The sequence below is a fragment of the Labrus bergylta genome, chromosome 23 (genome assembly GCF_963930695.1).
Source record: "Labrus bergylta chromosome 23, fLabBer1.1, whole genome shotgun sequence".
Lineage (NCBI taxonomy): Eukaryota > Metazoa > Chordata > Actinopteri > Labriformes > Labridae > Labrus > Labrus bergylta.
In genome coordinates, this window is record NC_089217.1 from 82,664 (window position 1) to 100,163 (window position 17,500).

The 17,500-nt window shown below is 46.4% G+C and overlaps 1 protein-coding gene across 1 annotated transcript in view; it reads right to left on the reverse strand.

The window, feature by feature from the left end:
- The window catches only part of LOC109976693 (thyrotropin-releasing hormone-degrading ectoenzyme-like), a gene marked incomplete in the record, with an annotated part of 106,964 nt that overhangs the window by 23,271 nt on the left and 66,193 nt on the right, over window positions 1-17,500 (reverse strand). The window contains 5 exon segments of the mRNA XM_065951217.1: window positions 1,519-1,805; window positions 2,401-2,466; window positions 5,919-5,984; window positions 6,139-6,276; window positions 12,869-12,982. Coding sequence (XP_065807289.1) covers window positions 1,519-1,805; window positions 2,401-2,466; window positions 5,919-5,984; window positions 6,139-6,276; window positions 12,869-12,982 — 671 coding nt within the window.

Consider the following 17,500-nt stretch of genomic DNA (forward strand, 5'->3'; position numbering starts at 1 on the left):
CAGTAACCAGTCAGCAGCTCATCAGGTCTCTCATGGATCTCTTTACAGACTTCATGATTACTGCATTAGCAATCAGCCGTATCAAAACTCATGAACCAGGATGGTCCACAAACCATTAAAGAGATTTAAAAAGAGCTGAGCAGAGTCAACAGCCTTCTTTGATTAACAGCTGTTATTATTCTCAGAGCTGAAGCCTGATCATGATTTACCGTATTGACAGTCAGCAGAAAACCTCAGACCGACCATCCTGATTAATTCAGAATATCTCTAAGAACTCGATGTTTTCCTGCACATCAATACTAATAAATAAATGAAGAGTTAAAGTCAACAGCGTGTAACACTGTGGGACTTTTGAGCACTTGTGAACGCAGCATCGGCCTCTGATTCAATCCACCTCTGCTGCTGTGTTCAGCCGTGACTACGCCTCAAATAAAAGCTCAACAACAAGTATTGGTGAACGCCCTGGGACCCCCGAGTGTGTCTGAACGCAGCCCCTTAAGACTCAACAAGAACAGAAGAAAGAGTTCAGCTCCACCTGCAACAAACAGCTTCAGTTCAGCGGCTGAGGAGAGCAGCTCCAGAGAAACACAAAAGAGATGAAAGCAGAGAACAGAGGTTGATTGTACATGTCAGAACAATAACATGACAGAAAAGAGGAAGACGAAGGAGTGAACAACAGGTGAGGAGGAGGAAAGGAGCTGATGAAGAATTGATGGAGGAGAAAGTGGGTCGATAAAACAACGAAGAGAATAAACTTTCAGACCTGGTGAAGGATGTGAATAAAACATGGAGTGTATCAAATATAAATGAAATATAAATCATGTAAAGGTGCTAAAGAATGTGAAGAGAAAATGCTTCTTCAGGAGAAAACGGAGGACAAACTCTGAGCTTATCGAGTTGTGAAACAAAGAGTTCCAAAGGGATTGCCGGTGAATGAAGAGATGAATGAGGCCGGGCAGCGTGCCCTGAGGACTGCTGTCTCCAGGAGAGTTATTGTCAGAGCGGTTAAAATGTAAAGGTTATCCTCGGCCACGCTGGGATTAACCAAAGACTGTAGAATACATAGACGCATCGGCCCAGTCACATTGAGAGGCGTTTTGATGCTGAACGATGGCGGTCACCATGTTGGAAATTCTAACCTGTCCGTATCTAGTTTCAGGGCGAGAGGTGGAGCTGAGGTGGGACTTAAGCCTTGAGGTTATCAGATACAACATGCCCACCTGTCACAAGAGGCTTTACATAAATGATGCTTTAGAGGAAAGCCGCGTCGAGTCCCAGTTCTGACCAGCTCCATCCCTACGATCTGACCCGGAGCCTTCGATCTCGGACACCCGCCACCCTGCAGACTTTCCGGAGTGCGGGGCCTTCAGTGTGGCGACCCCCACCCTCTGGAGCCCTCTCCTGGTTATCTGCGACGCTACATCCTCGCACCATCGCTATAAAACCTGATCGGCTCAGCTCATGGACTCAGTTTAATCGTGTTGTTTTGTGTGTTCTGATGTAACACGTTCTCGGGTCCCTTGAAGGCGCTTTTCTCGATGTAATTAATCGTTTATTCTTTGCCTTTGTGTTGATTTAAAGTTTAATTTTTACAATAAAATGATAAACAAACATTTAAAGTCTAACCTGTTGTTGTTCCTCACTTCCTGTCCATACAGGAAGTGCTCCTGGTTGACAGTGATGTAATGAGTGGGGAGCTGCTCTGATTGGTTCTTGCTGATTGTAAGCACAGGGTAGCCCATTTGTAGAGTCCACCTGTCCATCATCTCTCCAATATTGATGTCCTGCCCCTCTGAATGCATGGCCTAAAAACAGACAGATGAATAATTATGATTAATGATTCGTAAACATAAATAATTTAATGACTTTCTACAATCATTAGTGAGGTCATCTTACCCCATGAGTAACCTATTAATATCTGAAATAACAGCTCCTTTAAAGTCTCCTCATTAGAGACACATCTTGTACTTTCAGGTAATTGGACGTCTGATTGGCTGGAAGCTCGGCCTCGCTATAACGAGCAGCGCTAACGAAGATGAATCTCGTTAAACTGCCTTTTTTTTTTCCTGTGTGAAGGACAAACAAGAAAAACAAGGCCTCCACCTGTCAGTCATGTCACCATGGCAACATGACTTTTCACACCCCCGTCTCATCAGGCGTGAGGTAACGAGCGTCTCCGAGGCCTTCATTAGAAGAGCTTCGTCAAATAATTAACAGCTTCTCTCAGTGTGGCGGCTTCGTCCCTGAAGATCTACATGTGGAACATTTAAAGGTTTAACTCCCTGATGGAAAGTAAGGTACCTTACACGACATGACAACAGATCTCTCTGAAACTTTAGAGCAAGGCGGGAAGAGGAAGCTGAAAAGTAGGACAGGTAAACGGACAGGTGAGCTCCTTACCTGAGACAGTTTGCTCCACAGGTCGTCTCTGGCTGCGTTACTGTACATGTGACTCAGAAGGTAATCCTGAAACAACAACAAACAGTTCTCAGGTTAGCAGGTTAGCAGGTTAGCATAATGCTAGTTTCTAGTGAGTTTAGAACACAAAGAAGAAGCTGCTGGGAACATCTCTGGTTTTATTGGTATTTTCTTGGGGAAGCAGCTGAACAAGAGGAAGTCCAAAGTGAGCACATTTCATCTTTCTATTTTACAGAGATGTTCAGGCCATTTTTGCCTTTATTGGAGAGGACAGCTGAAGAGAGACATGGATATTAGGGAGGAGAGAGTGTGGGGGGGGGGTGGGGGCGAGGTCTGTAGCCTCTGTACACGGGAGGGGTTAGGGTTAGCATGATGCTAGCACATTTGACGCGCCACAGCACATTTAACCTTAAAGTCGTTGCAACGTCGTTCTCTACAGAAGCTCTCAGCAGCCAGTATGTCCTCCTTCTAACTTTAGATTCTGCTCCTGAATGCTCTGGATTTCTTTGGACCAGAGAAGGTAGGCGCTTTTAAGACACCCCCCCCACACGGCCGTTTTGGACGCCCCTCGGTTTGCCAGATATGAGAGCAGTTATCAGGTCAAACCAACAGGTGTTGCAGCGAACTTGTGTTTAAATGATGTCGATCTGAATTCATCTTTAACGTGGAAACATGAAGAAAATATTTATTGAAACATGAAACATTAACATTTTCTAGATGATTCCAAATATGATGCATAAAAACACAGCGTGCAGATAAAATCAGGTCCAAAGGATCGGGGTGCATGATGCTGGTGTTTTCATAAAGCTTCAGGAGTGAAATCTTTCGGAGCCTCTCTGAGTGTTTACTGTGTAAAAGTCTCGATTCAGTGAGGAGTCTGAAGGGCTTTGGGCTCAATCCTTGCTCTGATTTCAGACTTAAGGTTCGATTTTCAGAGCTAATAAACGAGGCGGAGAGTCCCGAGAACAACGCAAGGAGCTCAGATTCTCAAACCGTAAGTCATCAGCAGCAGTTTCTGTATCGTGTTTGATCCCTGGCTGTCCCTGTAGCTGGGTTCAGAAAAAGCTCATTCCCTGCCGTGGGTCGGGGTGTAAGAGCTTATGAGGACGCTGGAGTGTTGTTGGGGTGGGGGGGTAAAATAAAACAAGAAAAGGCAGCAGAGGAGTACAAGATAAGAGAGAACACCTGCAGAGAACATGTCTAATCTGGCTTTAAGTGATAGAGAATCCATCCTCTGTGTGTGTGTGTGTGTGTGTGTGTGTGTGTGTGTGTGTGTGTGTGGAGGTTGATAGTGAGTTGAAGCTCTTTATTGGAACAAGATGACACTCATGATAACAGCGCAGAGTGTGTGTGGTGTCTTTGATAAGTGCGAGTCTTTCACCTTCACTAAAGCTGACATGAGCGGAGATAAAACGCCCCTCCCCCGCTCCCCCCGCTCTGAATCTGATCCTGATCCTACCACACGCTCAGGTTTAAGCGGTGTGATGCACCAAAGCCAAACAGTTTGTGATGATAACAAGCATCCTGTCAGATTGAAGCTGGTCTGAGTGATTCATTAAAAGCTTTCTGAGCAGCTGTGAGCGTGAAAGGAGAAGATATGTGGCGTTACACACTCAGGCTCTTAATGAGGGCGCTTTTACAAACATCAAAGTGTGACATGATCATCGACCTCGATCAAACCCAGCGGCATGTATTCAGGGTCCTCCACATTTCTACTTTTTAAATTTGAGTTTTTACTGCAGACAGCTGGGCTCACTGCTTTCTGTTTGTACATCGGCGTCCTAACGAGTGACGGGCGTCCTATCGAATGACGGGAGTCCTAATGAGTGACGGGCGTCTTATCGAGTGACGGGTGTCCTATCGAGTGACAGACGTCTTATCGAGTGACGGGCGTCCTATCGAGTGACGGGCGTCCTATCGAGTGACGGGCGTCCTATCGAGTGACGGGCGTCCTATCGAGTGACGGGCGTCTTATCGAGTGACGGGCATCCTATCGAGTGACGAGAGTCCTAACTAGTGACGGGCGTCCTATCGAGTGACGGGCGTCCTAACGAGTGACGGGCATCCTATCGAGTGACGGGTGTCCTAACGAGTGATGGGCGTCAGTCGGTTTGTTACGATTCATTTGGAGGAGGAAGAAGAGAACTATTAGAACATTTTTCTTACACAGCTGAGGAGTGAAACTAATGCTCTTAGTTTGACATAATACTCACACACACACACACACACACACACACACACACACACACACACACTGCTGGTTCAGCACGATTTTTATATAGACTCTGGCTCTCAGTGTGTTCCAGATCAGTGACAGTTTCTGCAGGAAAATCAGGACAAACTGTGTGTGTGTGTGTGTGTGTGTGTGTGTGTGTGTGTGTGTGTGTGCGTGGGGGGACTCATGCTTATATCCATGACTGTATTCAGAAGTAAATCTACATTTAACCCACTTCCACCTTGCATCATATTACATCATTTTTACACCCACAGCTGATTTCCTGCACTTTTATGGCTATAAAGATTCTTTGCTATAAAATAAAATAAGTTTTTTTTTCAGTTTTTGCTTCTCTGATGGGAATCAGTCCTACGTCCCCTAATCCCTATGTTCCCTCAGCCCTATGTTCCCTCATCGTTATGTTCCCTCAGCCCTATGTCCCCTCATCCCTATGTCCCCTAATCCCTATGTCCCCTAATCCCTATGTTACCTCAGCCGTATGTCGCCTCATCCCTATGTTCCCTCATCCCTATGTCCCCTAATCCCTATGTTCCCTCATCGTTATGTTCCCTCAGCCCTATGTCCCCTCAGCCCTATGTCCCCTCATCCCTATGTCCCCTAATCCCTATGTTACCTCAGCCGTATGTCGCCTCATCCCTATGTTCCCTCATCCCTATGTCCCCTAATCCCTATGTTCCCTCATCGTTATGTTCCCTCAGCCCTATGTCCCCTCAGCCCTATGTTCCCTCATCGTTATGTCCCCTCATCCCTACGTTCCCTCATCCCTATGTCCCCTAATCCCTATGTTCCCTCAGCCCTATGTCCCCTAATCTCTATGTCCCCTCAGACCTATGTCCCCTAATCCTCCCTACACTGTTTAGTATTTTAACTGCAGTACCCATTTTAAACACTAGGTGTCAGAGTTACAGATTGCTCCTTTAAGGATGAAAACTTTATACATTGCAGTCTGGTTTCCTTCATGGTTACAGTGTCCAGTTGAGGTCACTTACAGTGAAACAAAACGCCAAATCCCCTTAAATCACCCCTGAGGCCAAATCTATTTATTCCTGCCTGTCTGTATACTCTGTCACTCTGCACGCTCCAAACATGAAAGGTTTGGTCAAAAGAAGGCTAAACACACACACACACACACACACACACACACACACACACACACACACACACACACACACACATTGTTTTAAAGCCATCCCCGTCCCTGTTGTCCTCAGATAAATAAACCTTTTGTTGTCCCAGCTGGACCTGCAGGAGGACATGAACTTACATTGAGTCCTTTCTGGAACAGCGGCTGTCCCATGACGTTAGCCAGCATCCGGATCAACGCCGCCCCCTACGGACGATACAGAGAGACACTGTCACGCACAAAAAGGACACAAGGTCATGCACCGGAGCGAAGTGTGCTCCAGAATCTTCTTCAGAACCTGCCTGAGAGGACTCCTCTCTATAAATTATCTCTTCATATTCTTGATGATGCAGTGACTCACCTTTTTGTAGGCGATCCAGTCAAAGACTCGGTCGATGTCCGTCGCCTGCTCCACCTCCTGGGAGATTGGGTGGGAGGTGCTTAGGCCATCCAATAGCATCACCTCGTGGAGGACGTCTGTCAGGAAGCGTTGCTTCTCCTGAGAACAAACAAACACATTGTCTCTTTCACTTAAAGGAAATGCTGCTTTGCATCCCTCTCTCATTCTCAGTGATTGATGAACTCAAAGACGTATTGTCTCTGAAGAGATGGAGCGCTGTAGAACCCATGTTCAGACGAGGACAGAGTCTGAGATTTATGTTCTGGAAGTTCTTGTTACTAACATCATATCTGATTCTTCTGTTAGGACGATGATGAGAAACTAACGTTGTGCGATTACGTTTTCATCTCCAAAGCCCAGGAGAGTCAGAGTGTGAGGTTTAAGACGGAGCTGGTAAAGGAACATGCAGCCTCGTAATGACTGTTAATGACTGTTGGACCCATGCAACATAACGCAGCAACATTATGCAGCAACATTACGCAGCAACATAAAGCTGCAACATAACGCAGCAACATAACGCTGCAACATAACGCTGCAACATAACGCAGCAACATAACGCTGCAACATAACGCAGCAACATAACGCTGCAACATAACGTAGCGACATAACGCTGCAACATAACGCAGAAACATAACGCTGCAACATTACGCTGCAACATAACGCTGCAACATAACGCTGCAACATAACGCAGCAACATAACGCTGCAACATAACGCTGCAACATAACGCAGCAACATAACGCTGCAACATAACGCTGCAACATAACGCAGCAACATAACGCTGCAACATAACGCAGCAACATAACGCTGCAACATAACGCTGCAACATAATGCTGCAACATAACACTGCAACATAACGCAGCAACATAACGCAGCAACAAAACGCTGCAACATAACGCTGCAACATAACGCAGCAACATAACGCTGCAACATAACGCTGCAACATAACGCTGCAACATAAGGCTGCAACATAACACTGCAACATAACGCAGCAACATAACGCAGCAACATAACGCTGCAACATAACGCTGCAACATAACGCTGGGGTCTAGTAGACCCAGCTGGGAGTTTGGCTCTTTGTGTGCATAGAAAAACCAGTGACTGAGGAAGAAGAAAGGCCTGCTCACTTTCTCACAAAGACTTTCTGACCAGCGGTCTGCTCGTATGATTCAAGGTGACGGTCTTCTTCCTCAACATGTGACACAAATAAAATCAATCAATCATTCTTTGGAGCTGGACAAAAATCTGTCAAGTCAAGTCCTTTAAAGGTTCACGTTACAGTATGTTAACTGTCTTTCCAAAATAGACTTTCAGAAACACCCAGTCAGTCACCTTTGGGTGCTGGTTCTGTGTCTCCCTAAGGGTGCTGGGTAATCCCCTCTTTGTGACTCTTCCTCTTCATAGTCGTTATGCTCTGGCCAGACTTCAGTTTATTGGGGGGGGGGGGGGGGGGGGGGGGGGGGGGGGGGGCTAAGCTCTGGACAGACTTCAGTTTGTCCTCAACAGCTTCTTTGCCAGGTTTGAAGCACACAACAGCATGCCCCCACAGAAGACCACCCCCCCTCCCCACGACCAGACCCTGTGCCTGACTGCAGCCAGCGTGAAGAGAACCTTCTCCAAGATCAACACCTGCAAAGCTGCAGGTCCAGACAACATTCCTGGCCGTGTGCTGAAGGACTGTGCAGAGGAGCTCAAAGATGTCTTCACGGACATTTTCAACGCTTCTCTGAGTCAGGCTGTTGTTCCGTCATGCTTCAAAGCCACCACCATCATACCCATTCCAAAGAAGCCCTCACCATCCACTTTCAATGACTATTGACCCGTTGCACTGACCCCCATCGCCATGAAGTGCTTTGAAAGGTTAGTCATGGCCCACATCAAATCCACCCTCCCTGCCACCCTGGACCCCTACCAGTTTGCATACCGAGGTAACAGATCCACTGAGGATGCCATCTGTTCTGCTCTTCACCCAGCCCTCATCCACCTGGACACCAAAAACTCATACTTCAGAATGCTGTTCATAGACTTAAGTTCAGCATTCAACACCATCATCCCTCAGCAGCTGATCGGCAAACTGGACCGGCTGGGGCTCAGCACTTCCCTGTGCAACTGGCTGCTGGACTTCCTCAGCGAGAGGCCTCAGACAGTGCGGGTCGGCGGCAGCACATCAAAAACCAACGTCATGAGCACGGGGGCCCCCAAGGTTGTGTGCTCAGCCCCTTGCTCTTCATGCTGCTGACCCATGACTGCGCTCCATCCTTCAGCAGCAACCACATTGTGAAGTTCGCGGACGACACAACAGTGGTTGGTCTCATCTCCAACAACGATGAGATGCACTACAGGATGGAGGTCAGCCAACTGGCCACGTGGTGCAGAGACAACAACCTCTTACTGAACGTCGACAAGACCAAGGAGGTTGTTGTCGACTTCCGGAGAGTCCCCACTCCTAAACCCCCACTGATCATCGACGGTGCTGCTGTGGAGAGAGTGAGCAGCACCAAGTTCCTGGGGGTTCACATCAGTGAGGATCTCTCCTGGACAACCAACACCACATCACTGGCCAAGAAGTCCCAGCAGCGCCTCTACTTCCTCCACAAGCTGAAGAGAGCACGAGCCCCCCCATCCATCATGTGCTCCTTCTACAGAGGCACCATCGAGAGCATCCTGACCAGCTGCATCATTGTGTGGCTTGGGAGCTGCACTGCTGCCAACCGCAAGACCCTGCAGCGCAGAGTAAAAGCTGCTGAACGGATTATCGGTGTCCCATTCCCCTCTCTTCTGGACCTCTACGGTACCCGCCTCACCCGCAAAGCAACCAGCATTGTGTGTGACCCCACCCACCCCTCACACAGCCTCTTCAGCCTCCTGCCATCGGGGAGACGGTACCGCAGCTTGCGGGCCGGTTCCACCACACTGAGAAACAGCTTCTTCCACCAAGCTGTCAGGAAGCTTAATTCTCTCCCCTCTCTTCCTTCCCTCCCCTCTGCCCCCACGAACAATGGACGTTGAAACCCCCTCCTGTTTGCCACCAAGAACTCTGGACTAAAAACTCTGAAGCTAACTATTCAAAAGTACAATCAGTTTACTGCACATTGCACAAGTTTACAGAACTCTGGACTAATAACTCTGAAGCCAACTATTCAAAAGTACACTCAGTTTACTGCACATTGCACAAGTTTACTTTTTCTTTAAATTTAATTTAATTTATTTTATTTACCATTTTGTACCTTTTGCAAAATTTAGAATTTATTACTGTAAAATATTATTTATCTTATTTTTACCTCATTTTATTTTATCTATTTTACCTTATCTTATTTTGCCTTATTTTGGTTGTATTGCACCGCAGGACGGAGACAAACGCAATTTTGATTCCACTGTATGTCTGGCATATTTTGAAATTGACAATAAACTTTGACTTTGACTTGACTTCAGTTTGTTGGGGGGGGCTAAGCTCTGGACAGACTTCAGTTTGTTGGGGGGGGGGGCGCGGTGGGACAGTTGGTTCAGTAAAGGTTTAGATCATAATCTTTGTGTGTTGTTTTTTTTTCTTCATCCACTCACTTGTAATTTATTTTCGTCTCTTTCATCTGTTCTTCTCTCCAGTCCGAGTTTAAGCCCCTCCTCTCCTTCTCTAATTGGTTCATGTGTTTTTTCTTCCTTCAGTCTCCCTTTTTACGTCCTCTCTTTTCATTCAGTTCTGTTCACTCTCTCCAGCTCTCCTTCTTTCTCGTCTTTTCTTCTTGCTCCTCCTCGCCGGCGCCCCTTGTTTCATGATGTTAATAGACATCTGCAAACATGTTAAGCTTTAACGAGCTCTGTCTAAATTACCCCTGGGATCTGGCTAAATCCGGGGTAGTGCGGCTCTGTCTAATTCATGGATTACAGTGTTTACTATGGAGATTTGGTTTTAATGAACCTCCATCTTGTTAAGCAATTGAATTGTCAGCTTATTAACTTTTAGGCGTTAATGAACAACATGAAGAGGGACTTTTTGTGAAATTAACAGAATCTTCTGGGATCAGGCTAATTCTTGATCCAACTGCGGCTCGGTGTAATTCCTGGATTAAAGTTGTTTTATTAAATAGATTAATTTGATGAATCTGAATCCTGTCAAACTTAAGTTTCTGGAGATATTTCAGTTCATGAACATACTTTCTGCTGGGATCAGGCTACTTTGTGGAGGATATGGTTTGGTCTAAGTTGACTTGGATATCATTTTCATTCTGTTGAACAATCCATCTGATCCATACGGTCATTATGAACCAGATGGACCTACATGTGGAGGGACGGCTAATAGGGCAGCAGTCAGTGTAAACACACACACACACACACACACACACACACACACACACACACACACACACACTGCATTCAGGAGCAGCTGCTGAATTTAGAAATGTCTGCATCTCTCCTCCTCCTCCTCTTCTTCCTCCTCCCCCTCCTCCTCCTCTCCTCCTCCTCCTCCTCTTCTCCTCCTCCTCCTCCTCTTCCTCCACTTCCTCCTCCTCCTCCTCCTCCTCCTCCTCGTTGACTCGGTGTGTTAGGATAATTGACAGCCCAGCTCTTGTTTTCTGTGTCTTTACTGCCGTGTCGGTAAAACTCAGCTCCCCTTTGGTTTCATTTATTTTATTGATTCAGCGCCCCCCCCCTCCCCCCCCCCCTCCCCCCTTCCCCCCTCTCTGAGAGTCTCTTCCGTTGATGTCATTACAGAATGAAGCTGAGCAACAATCAGTCGGGCTGTGCAGAATCCGTCTGGATTCAGGTTCCCACTCGCCCCTCTGGAGAGCCAGGATGCAAGTAGTGGATAAACACGGCGAGCTGTGATTCAAATCACAAGACGTTTACAGACGAGAAACCCGGAGAGAACGATTCAACACGCAGTCACTCGATACGATTTTGAGACCACCGCTTCCAGCGGACAATTGTAAATTACGTTAGTGTTCACACTGACCCATTGGTTATTTTTCCCTGATTCCAGGGTGGTGCCCCTAAGTTGATTAAACATAGTTCAACGATATTGTTATTTATATTGATAATAATTAAATATAATTATTAAAAAATATAACCAAAGTTGACTAGATAGAACCCCAACAAATGGTGCCCCGTGTGAGGCCTTCAATACAACCAGCTTTATTGCACTGTTAACGCACAGTAATCTGAACCTTTAATCCTAAAAGAGATTTTTCTTGAGGAAAAATTGTCTTTTCTTTTGAAGATTTACTTTTTGTTGTTTATTCAAAGCAGACAGCAAGTTGTGGCTTAGTTTGTGTCGTATGTTGATGAACATAATGATGCAGCCAAGGCGACTTTCTCAATGAACTTGTTTGTTGCTTTAATCCAGAGTTTTATCCTGAAGTAATTCTTCTAAAGAATTTTTTTTTTTTTTTTTTAACATTGACTTCTCATTTCAAGCAAAGCAGCCATCAAGTTGTGTTTTAGTTGTGTTGTTGTGTTTAGGTGGGTTGAATAGTTTTAATTTTTGTGTGATCTTTGTTGTTTGAGACACCAATTTAGACATTTTTTCCATTGAGAGTGTAACCTCATAATTGTTGCATAGCCAGCAGTCTGAGAGGTGTTGACCTCTCAGTCGAAGTTGACTTGATCAAACCCAAACAACGATCTTAGATTAGAATGTGACGGCGATCTGCCGAAGCAGAGAGAGACATCATGTTGTGATATCGCCCCCGCCAAGAGGTTGGACGCTCTGTTCCTGATCCCCCCACGGCATCCATGTAAGAAATACTACACTGCAACCTGATTGGCTGAATGAGTGATTGGGCGTGTTCCAGTTTTCATTTCCTGCAGCGCCGTTGCGCTCTGCAGACAGAAGCAACATTTTAAATGAAAAACCTGAAATAAACGAGAGGATCAGGAATGGAGCGTTTTATCATCTCGCTACCGGAGAAACACTTTGTGTCTATTAAAGCGCCAAGCAGAACCGCAGGAACAGGGATTTAAAAACGCCATGTCGCTCACAAACAGGCTGAGTATGTGCACTGGAGATAAGGTGCTTCAGCTGCAACACGTTCTGAAGTGTGTGTGTGTGTGTGTGTGTGTGTGTGTGTGTATGTGTGTTTCTATGCGTGTGTGTGTGTGTGTGTGTGTCTGTGTGAGTGTGTGAGTGTGTGCGTGTGTGTGTGTGTGTGTGTGTGTGTGTGTGTGTGTGTGTTTCTGTGTGTGTGTGTGTGTGTGTGTGTGTGTGTGTGTGTGTGTGTGTGTGTGTGTGTGTGTTTCTGTGTGTGTGTGTGTGTGTGTGTGTGTGTGTGTGTGTGTGTGTGTTTCTATGTGTGGGTGTGTGTGCTGTAATCTAAAGTTGCGTTCTCACACACCTTCTCTCAGTCTCTTCAGGAGGACGGATGGCGGCTTCATGAGCACATTTGAAGAAGAATTGATTTTTAATCGTGCCGTGTTATGAGCCAGCTCCCTCTGTGGAGAGTGGAGGGGAGCGGGCTGAATGTGACGAGCTGCATGTGAGGAGCTGAACCGCAGAGAGACACTTTTGGAATGGAGGAGGAGTCAGATATCGGAGTGAGTGAAGGAAGGTCAGAGGTCAGAGGTGAGGACTCTGAACGCCTCCACACTCTGAAGTTACGTTTGACAAACAGGAAGAAGTGTTACGGCAGAGAGAATAAGTGTCTCATGTTACTACTTCCTGCTTTAAAGCAGCACTTCCTGCATCAGGATTCTACTCACCATGTTCCACTTTGGGAAGAGGAAGTCTGTGCCGACGTACTCGAAGAAATGAGCAAAGCCTTCTTTCAGCCACACGTCCTCCCACCACATGGGGGTCACCAGGTCCCCAAACCACTGAGAGAGACACACACACACACACACACACACACACACACACACACAAACACATAAAACTTTTTAAATACTTTTCTCACAGTAAACGTTTCAGTTCAAAGACATCAGAGTATTTATATCTGTTTCATATCACAGGGAGTCAAAATAAAAGGGTGTGGGAGTAAAAGACAAAAACATCCAACAAACAAAAATCCATAAAAGAAAAAGAACAGACGAGTGAGCACGCTGACTTAAATGCTCCATACCTTCTGTAAACCACAGACCAGTCTGTTCCTGCAGGGGGCGCTGGAGTCCCATCAATGGCGGTCTCCATGCTGGAAATGCTGTCTCAGTCTAACTTTCAGTCAACCTAACGACAGGCTGAGAGCTGGAGCTGAGACATGAGCTAATCACACCTATTTGTTTTTTTGAACCAGGCTGTAAACATGTTCATCTCTGCTGTAAAAACAGGCTTTTTAGAATGGGTGTGTATGTGACTTCCTGTGTTTCTGCAGCCAGCCTCTAGTGGACACTCCAGGAACTGCAGGATTTTACACTTCAGCATCGGCTTCATGTTTCAACACCAGAGGTCGCCGCTCAGTTAAAGGAGTAAATGTAGCCACTAAAGGTTTCAGAGGTTATGTAACTGTTAGAGGCATTTTTGGGTGTTTTGTTTGTTGGGCTGACCACTAAGGGGCACCGTAAACATCAGGGAGATTAACTGGAGGTCAGTGGTTTTTGACTGTTGCACGCCAATCTGAGAGAACGTGTAGTTTATCTAATGGTTCTGATAAGTGCACATTGGTGGAAATTGGGAGTGAGGAGTGTGACTGTCCATACCGGAGTTCAGATATTCAAGTCAAAACCAAAAAGCTCATCTCAAGAGTCACAGCAAATCTGGGCCAGAGCTTAGAACGCCACAACAGCCGCTGACTTTAAATTTGACACAATGCTGTCAACAATACAGAACATTTAATTAAATCCACAACGAGTCCAAGTTTGAGCAGGATGTGCCAGCTCTGCTCCTCCTGGAGGTCTGAGTGAGTCTCCGCCTGATGAACAGAGTCCAGCAGAGCGCCGTCCTGCAGGGCGCCGTCCTGACTTAATGAAGCAGGTCGAGCTCATCAGCAACAACGGAGGACAACCAGCAACGTAGTTCAAGACAAAGTGTGACAAAGGAAGCTGCTCGTTTGGCACACGTTTTTAGGGGATGGATGGTGAATTCTCTTCGGGGTAAAGGAACAGAAGAGTTTAATGAAGGCGGAGCACGTAGAAAATAGACTGAACTCTGCTGATAGTGAAACGTACGGCCACAAGAGGAATCCATGTGTGCCCGCGCTGCTTCATGGAAACACAGCCTGAATGAAAATGGAGCAGCGATTGGGAACAAACGTGTGTCCCTGCCAGCTTTGTTTCAGAGTCTCCACGTCCCCTCTAAACCTTCAGCTGCACGCCGGGAAAAAAAACTTTTCCTCTGAATTCACTTCAAACTCTCATGAAAGCACACGGACGTGTTCCTGAACAAACTGTCCTTCGGCGAAGTCTGTGTGTGTGTGTGTGTGTGTGTGTTTAAAATGAATTAAAGTTACTGCAGCCAACGGGGGCTAACCAAGGACTCCCAACAGCCCCCCAGAAACCCACCTGACCCGGGACCCCATGCTTAGAAACTGAGCTGCAGATTTACGTCGGAGGGTGCGGAGCGACCAACACAAAAAGTCAGTGTTCAGTAATGACTTGCAGAAACAAAGGCTCAGGCCCTGTAGTCTCCTGGTGCTCTCAGGTGCGATGGGATGAAGTGATCTGATTTTGACCTGCTCAGGAGAATCCTCTTTCATTCACTCCTTTAAATGACCACCATCCCAATGCTAATTATAGCTCTGAGTTAGCATCGAGCTAACAGTCCCCCCCCCATGGTGAATAACACACCAACAGCAAACCGGTTCAATGTGGGACGAGGAGTTAAACGTATATTTATCACATTCATCAAACTCTGTTATATTTTTATCGGTTTCAAATTGAGCTCCCGTTTCGTCATCGTTTTTTATTCTCACTTGTTTGGTTCTCGTTCAGCTCAGGAAAATTAATTAATTAAATTAAAAACTTCATAAACTATCTTTGCTTCAGTCTCGACTGTAAATCTCTTCACTCTCGAAACAAGCGGCGTCTTTCATCTGTCCGTGTTTTCTCATAAACGTGTCACGGCGTGCACACTGACTGACTCTCTTCCTCGCTCTCTGGCTCTCTCTCTCTGGCGGCCCTGAGTCTGTGTCTGGGCAGGGATTAAAACCGACCCCCCGTGGGAGCTGGCAGGCTGCTCAGCTGCCGCCTCGCTCAACAGGCGCCGATTCAAACTCGCGAGCTGCAGACCCACTAGGGTCCATGAAAAACAAACCCTGCCAGAGGACGTCCTTCTTACAGGTATGTTTTAAACCATTTCCTGTCTTCATGATGAAGCAGTGACTTCTGGGAAATCTCCGACTGAAGGGAACAAACAGAAAAACGCCAACCCCCCCCCCCCCGGCTGTCCGGGTCCGCAGTGGGTCAGTAAGTGTTCTTGGTGTGATGCTGGTTCAGTTTGACCACGCCTCCTGACGAACAGGATGATGATTAGAGAGAGATTTGAAGTCTCGAGCCGTCACTTCTCTGATCATTAAAAACTTCACATTTCCTCACACGTCTTCATTAGCTCGTCTCTCGTCTCCTTTCATCCTGGTTTAAACATTTTGAAGAAACGCCTCCGGGGGGTCCGCCGATGAGGCTGGGAAAGTCGACTCAGGTTGCTATGGTTCTGTTGTTGCCATGGTTTCACAAGTGCATCACGGGTAGGGTTCGTCATAGGGGGAATCCAGACAGCGAAAGATGCTGATCTGAAAGAGTGTTGAGGCGGGGGAACCGGGAGGGGGGGGGGAGAAAAGTTCGACATGAGGAAGAATGCTGATGAGTCAGAAAACAGAGAGCGAGGACTCTTTCTAAGATTCAGCACAGGCTGAGAAAATGCCAGAGAAGGGTGGATGAATGCTGAGTAGGAACACAGCTTTCACCTCTGACACCAACAACAAACTGCTGCACACTCTCAAACAGTGTTTGGGATTTGAGGATTGTTTTGGGGGGGGGGGTCACGCGGGTCAAGAAGAACTTTTTCTAGCAGGTCGCTGCCCCATCGAAGCTGGGCAACAAACTGAAAACTGCAGACTGCTTATAACCACAAGTGAAGTATAAAAATGGAACATCTATGACGGAATCTGGCCTTCAGTTAAAGATGGAAACCAGACATGAGGAGCTCGTAAAGGCTGCAAACGTTTTTAGCCTAAGCTCTTTGCTATGACTCTCATTCACACTCTGAGTCCTGATAAATTAAACCTGATGCATATTGAGCTCATTCTGTTGAATCAGACTGAAACCTCATTATCTCTGCAGCCTCACCGAGCTAATGGGACTCCCACAGCTCATACTTTCTGTTATTTAAAGCATATTTATTTATGGCTCATAAAACCTAAAGCTCAGACTCACTGTGTGTTACTGAATCTCACAGTCAGCTCTTTGAACTGCAGGAACACGTCTCTGGAAACTACAGCTGGTTAAGTAGCTGAGACATCACAGCAACAGTTCAGATCATTTCTCGTGAGTTTGTCAAGCCCAGCAATGTCAAGTGTATATATCATGTGGAAATAAATAGGCCAATACTATCATAAGACCTGTTTCTCCACTAGAACACAAAGCAGGGCACAGAGCCAAAGCTTGGACCAGCTCCTGGTTGCTGCTTTAGGCTTAGACAGCCGAAGGACAAGATCCAATTAGTTACTTCCTCCTCTCCTTCTTCATCTTCATGCATCCTCTTGCTTTGAGTCTTTATCTTTAAGACTTGTTTCTCTGGAGCTTTGCAGAGCACAGCTTACTTGTGTTTATCTAAGTCTCAAATAAAAAATAGTACGGGAGGCAGGTTCTTTAAGTGTCAGGCCCTCTCCTGTGGAATCACGTTCAGAGCAGACACTGTCTCTCTCTACGAGCGGACTTAAAACTTTCCTTTAGTAACGACAGGCCAAAGCTTGGACCAGCCTCCAGTCGCTGCTTTAGGCTTAGACTGCCGAAGGACAAGATCCAATTAGTTACTTCCTCCTCCTCTCCTTCTTTGTTACTACCTTTGTGTCCTTCCTGGAGTCTTTGTGTGCTCTCATCCTGCAGGTTCTTGTGTATTGTTGTTGTGGACCCCCTGCAGTGCTGCGCCTGCTACGGTTCTTCTTCACTATAATACAAAATGAGTTAAAAGACAATCTTCTAATGCAGTTTTCTTTGATGGATAGAGCCAGAGCTGCAGAATATTGTTTATGAACCCCATCCCCCTCTCTAAATAAACAAAGCCTGTCACAACTAGCTCCCTGTGTGTGTTTTTCTACAATAACCAATCACAAGGTTTGGTATTCTGTTCATAACTCAGGGAAATATCAGGGCTGCAGTTAAAGACTTGTAACATATAGATCAGTATTTGTCGCAGCAGTATTGCCGGCGCCCCGCTCCAGGGATCCTCCACAGAGGTTGTTC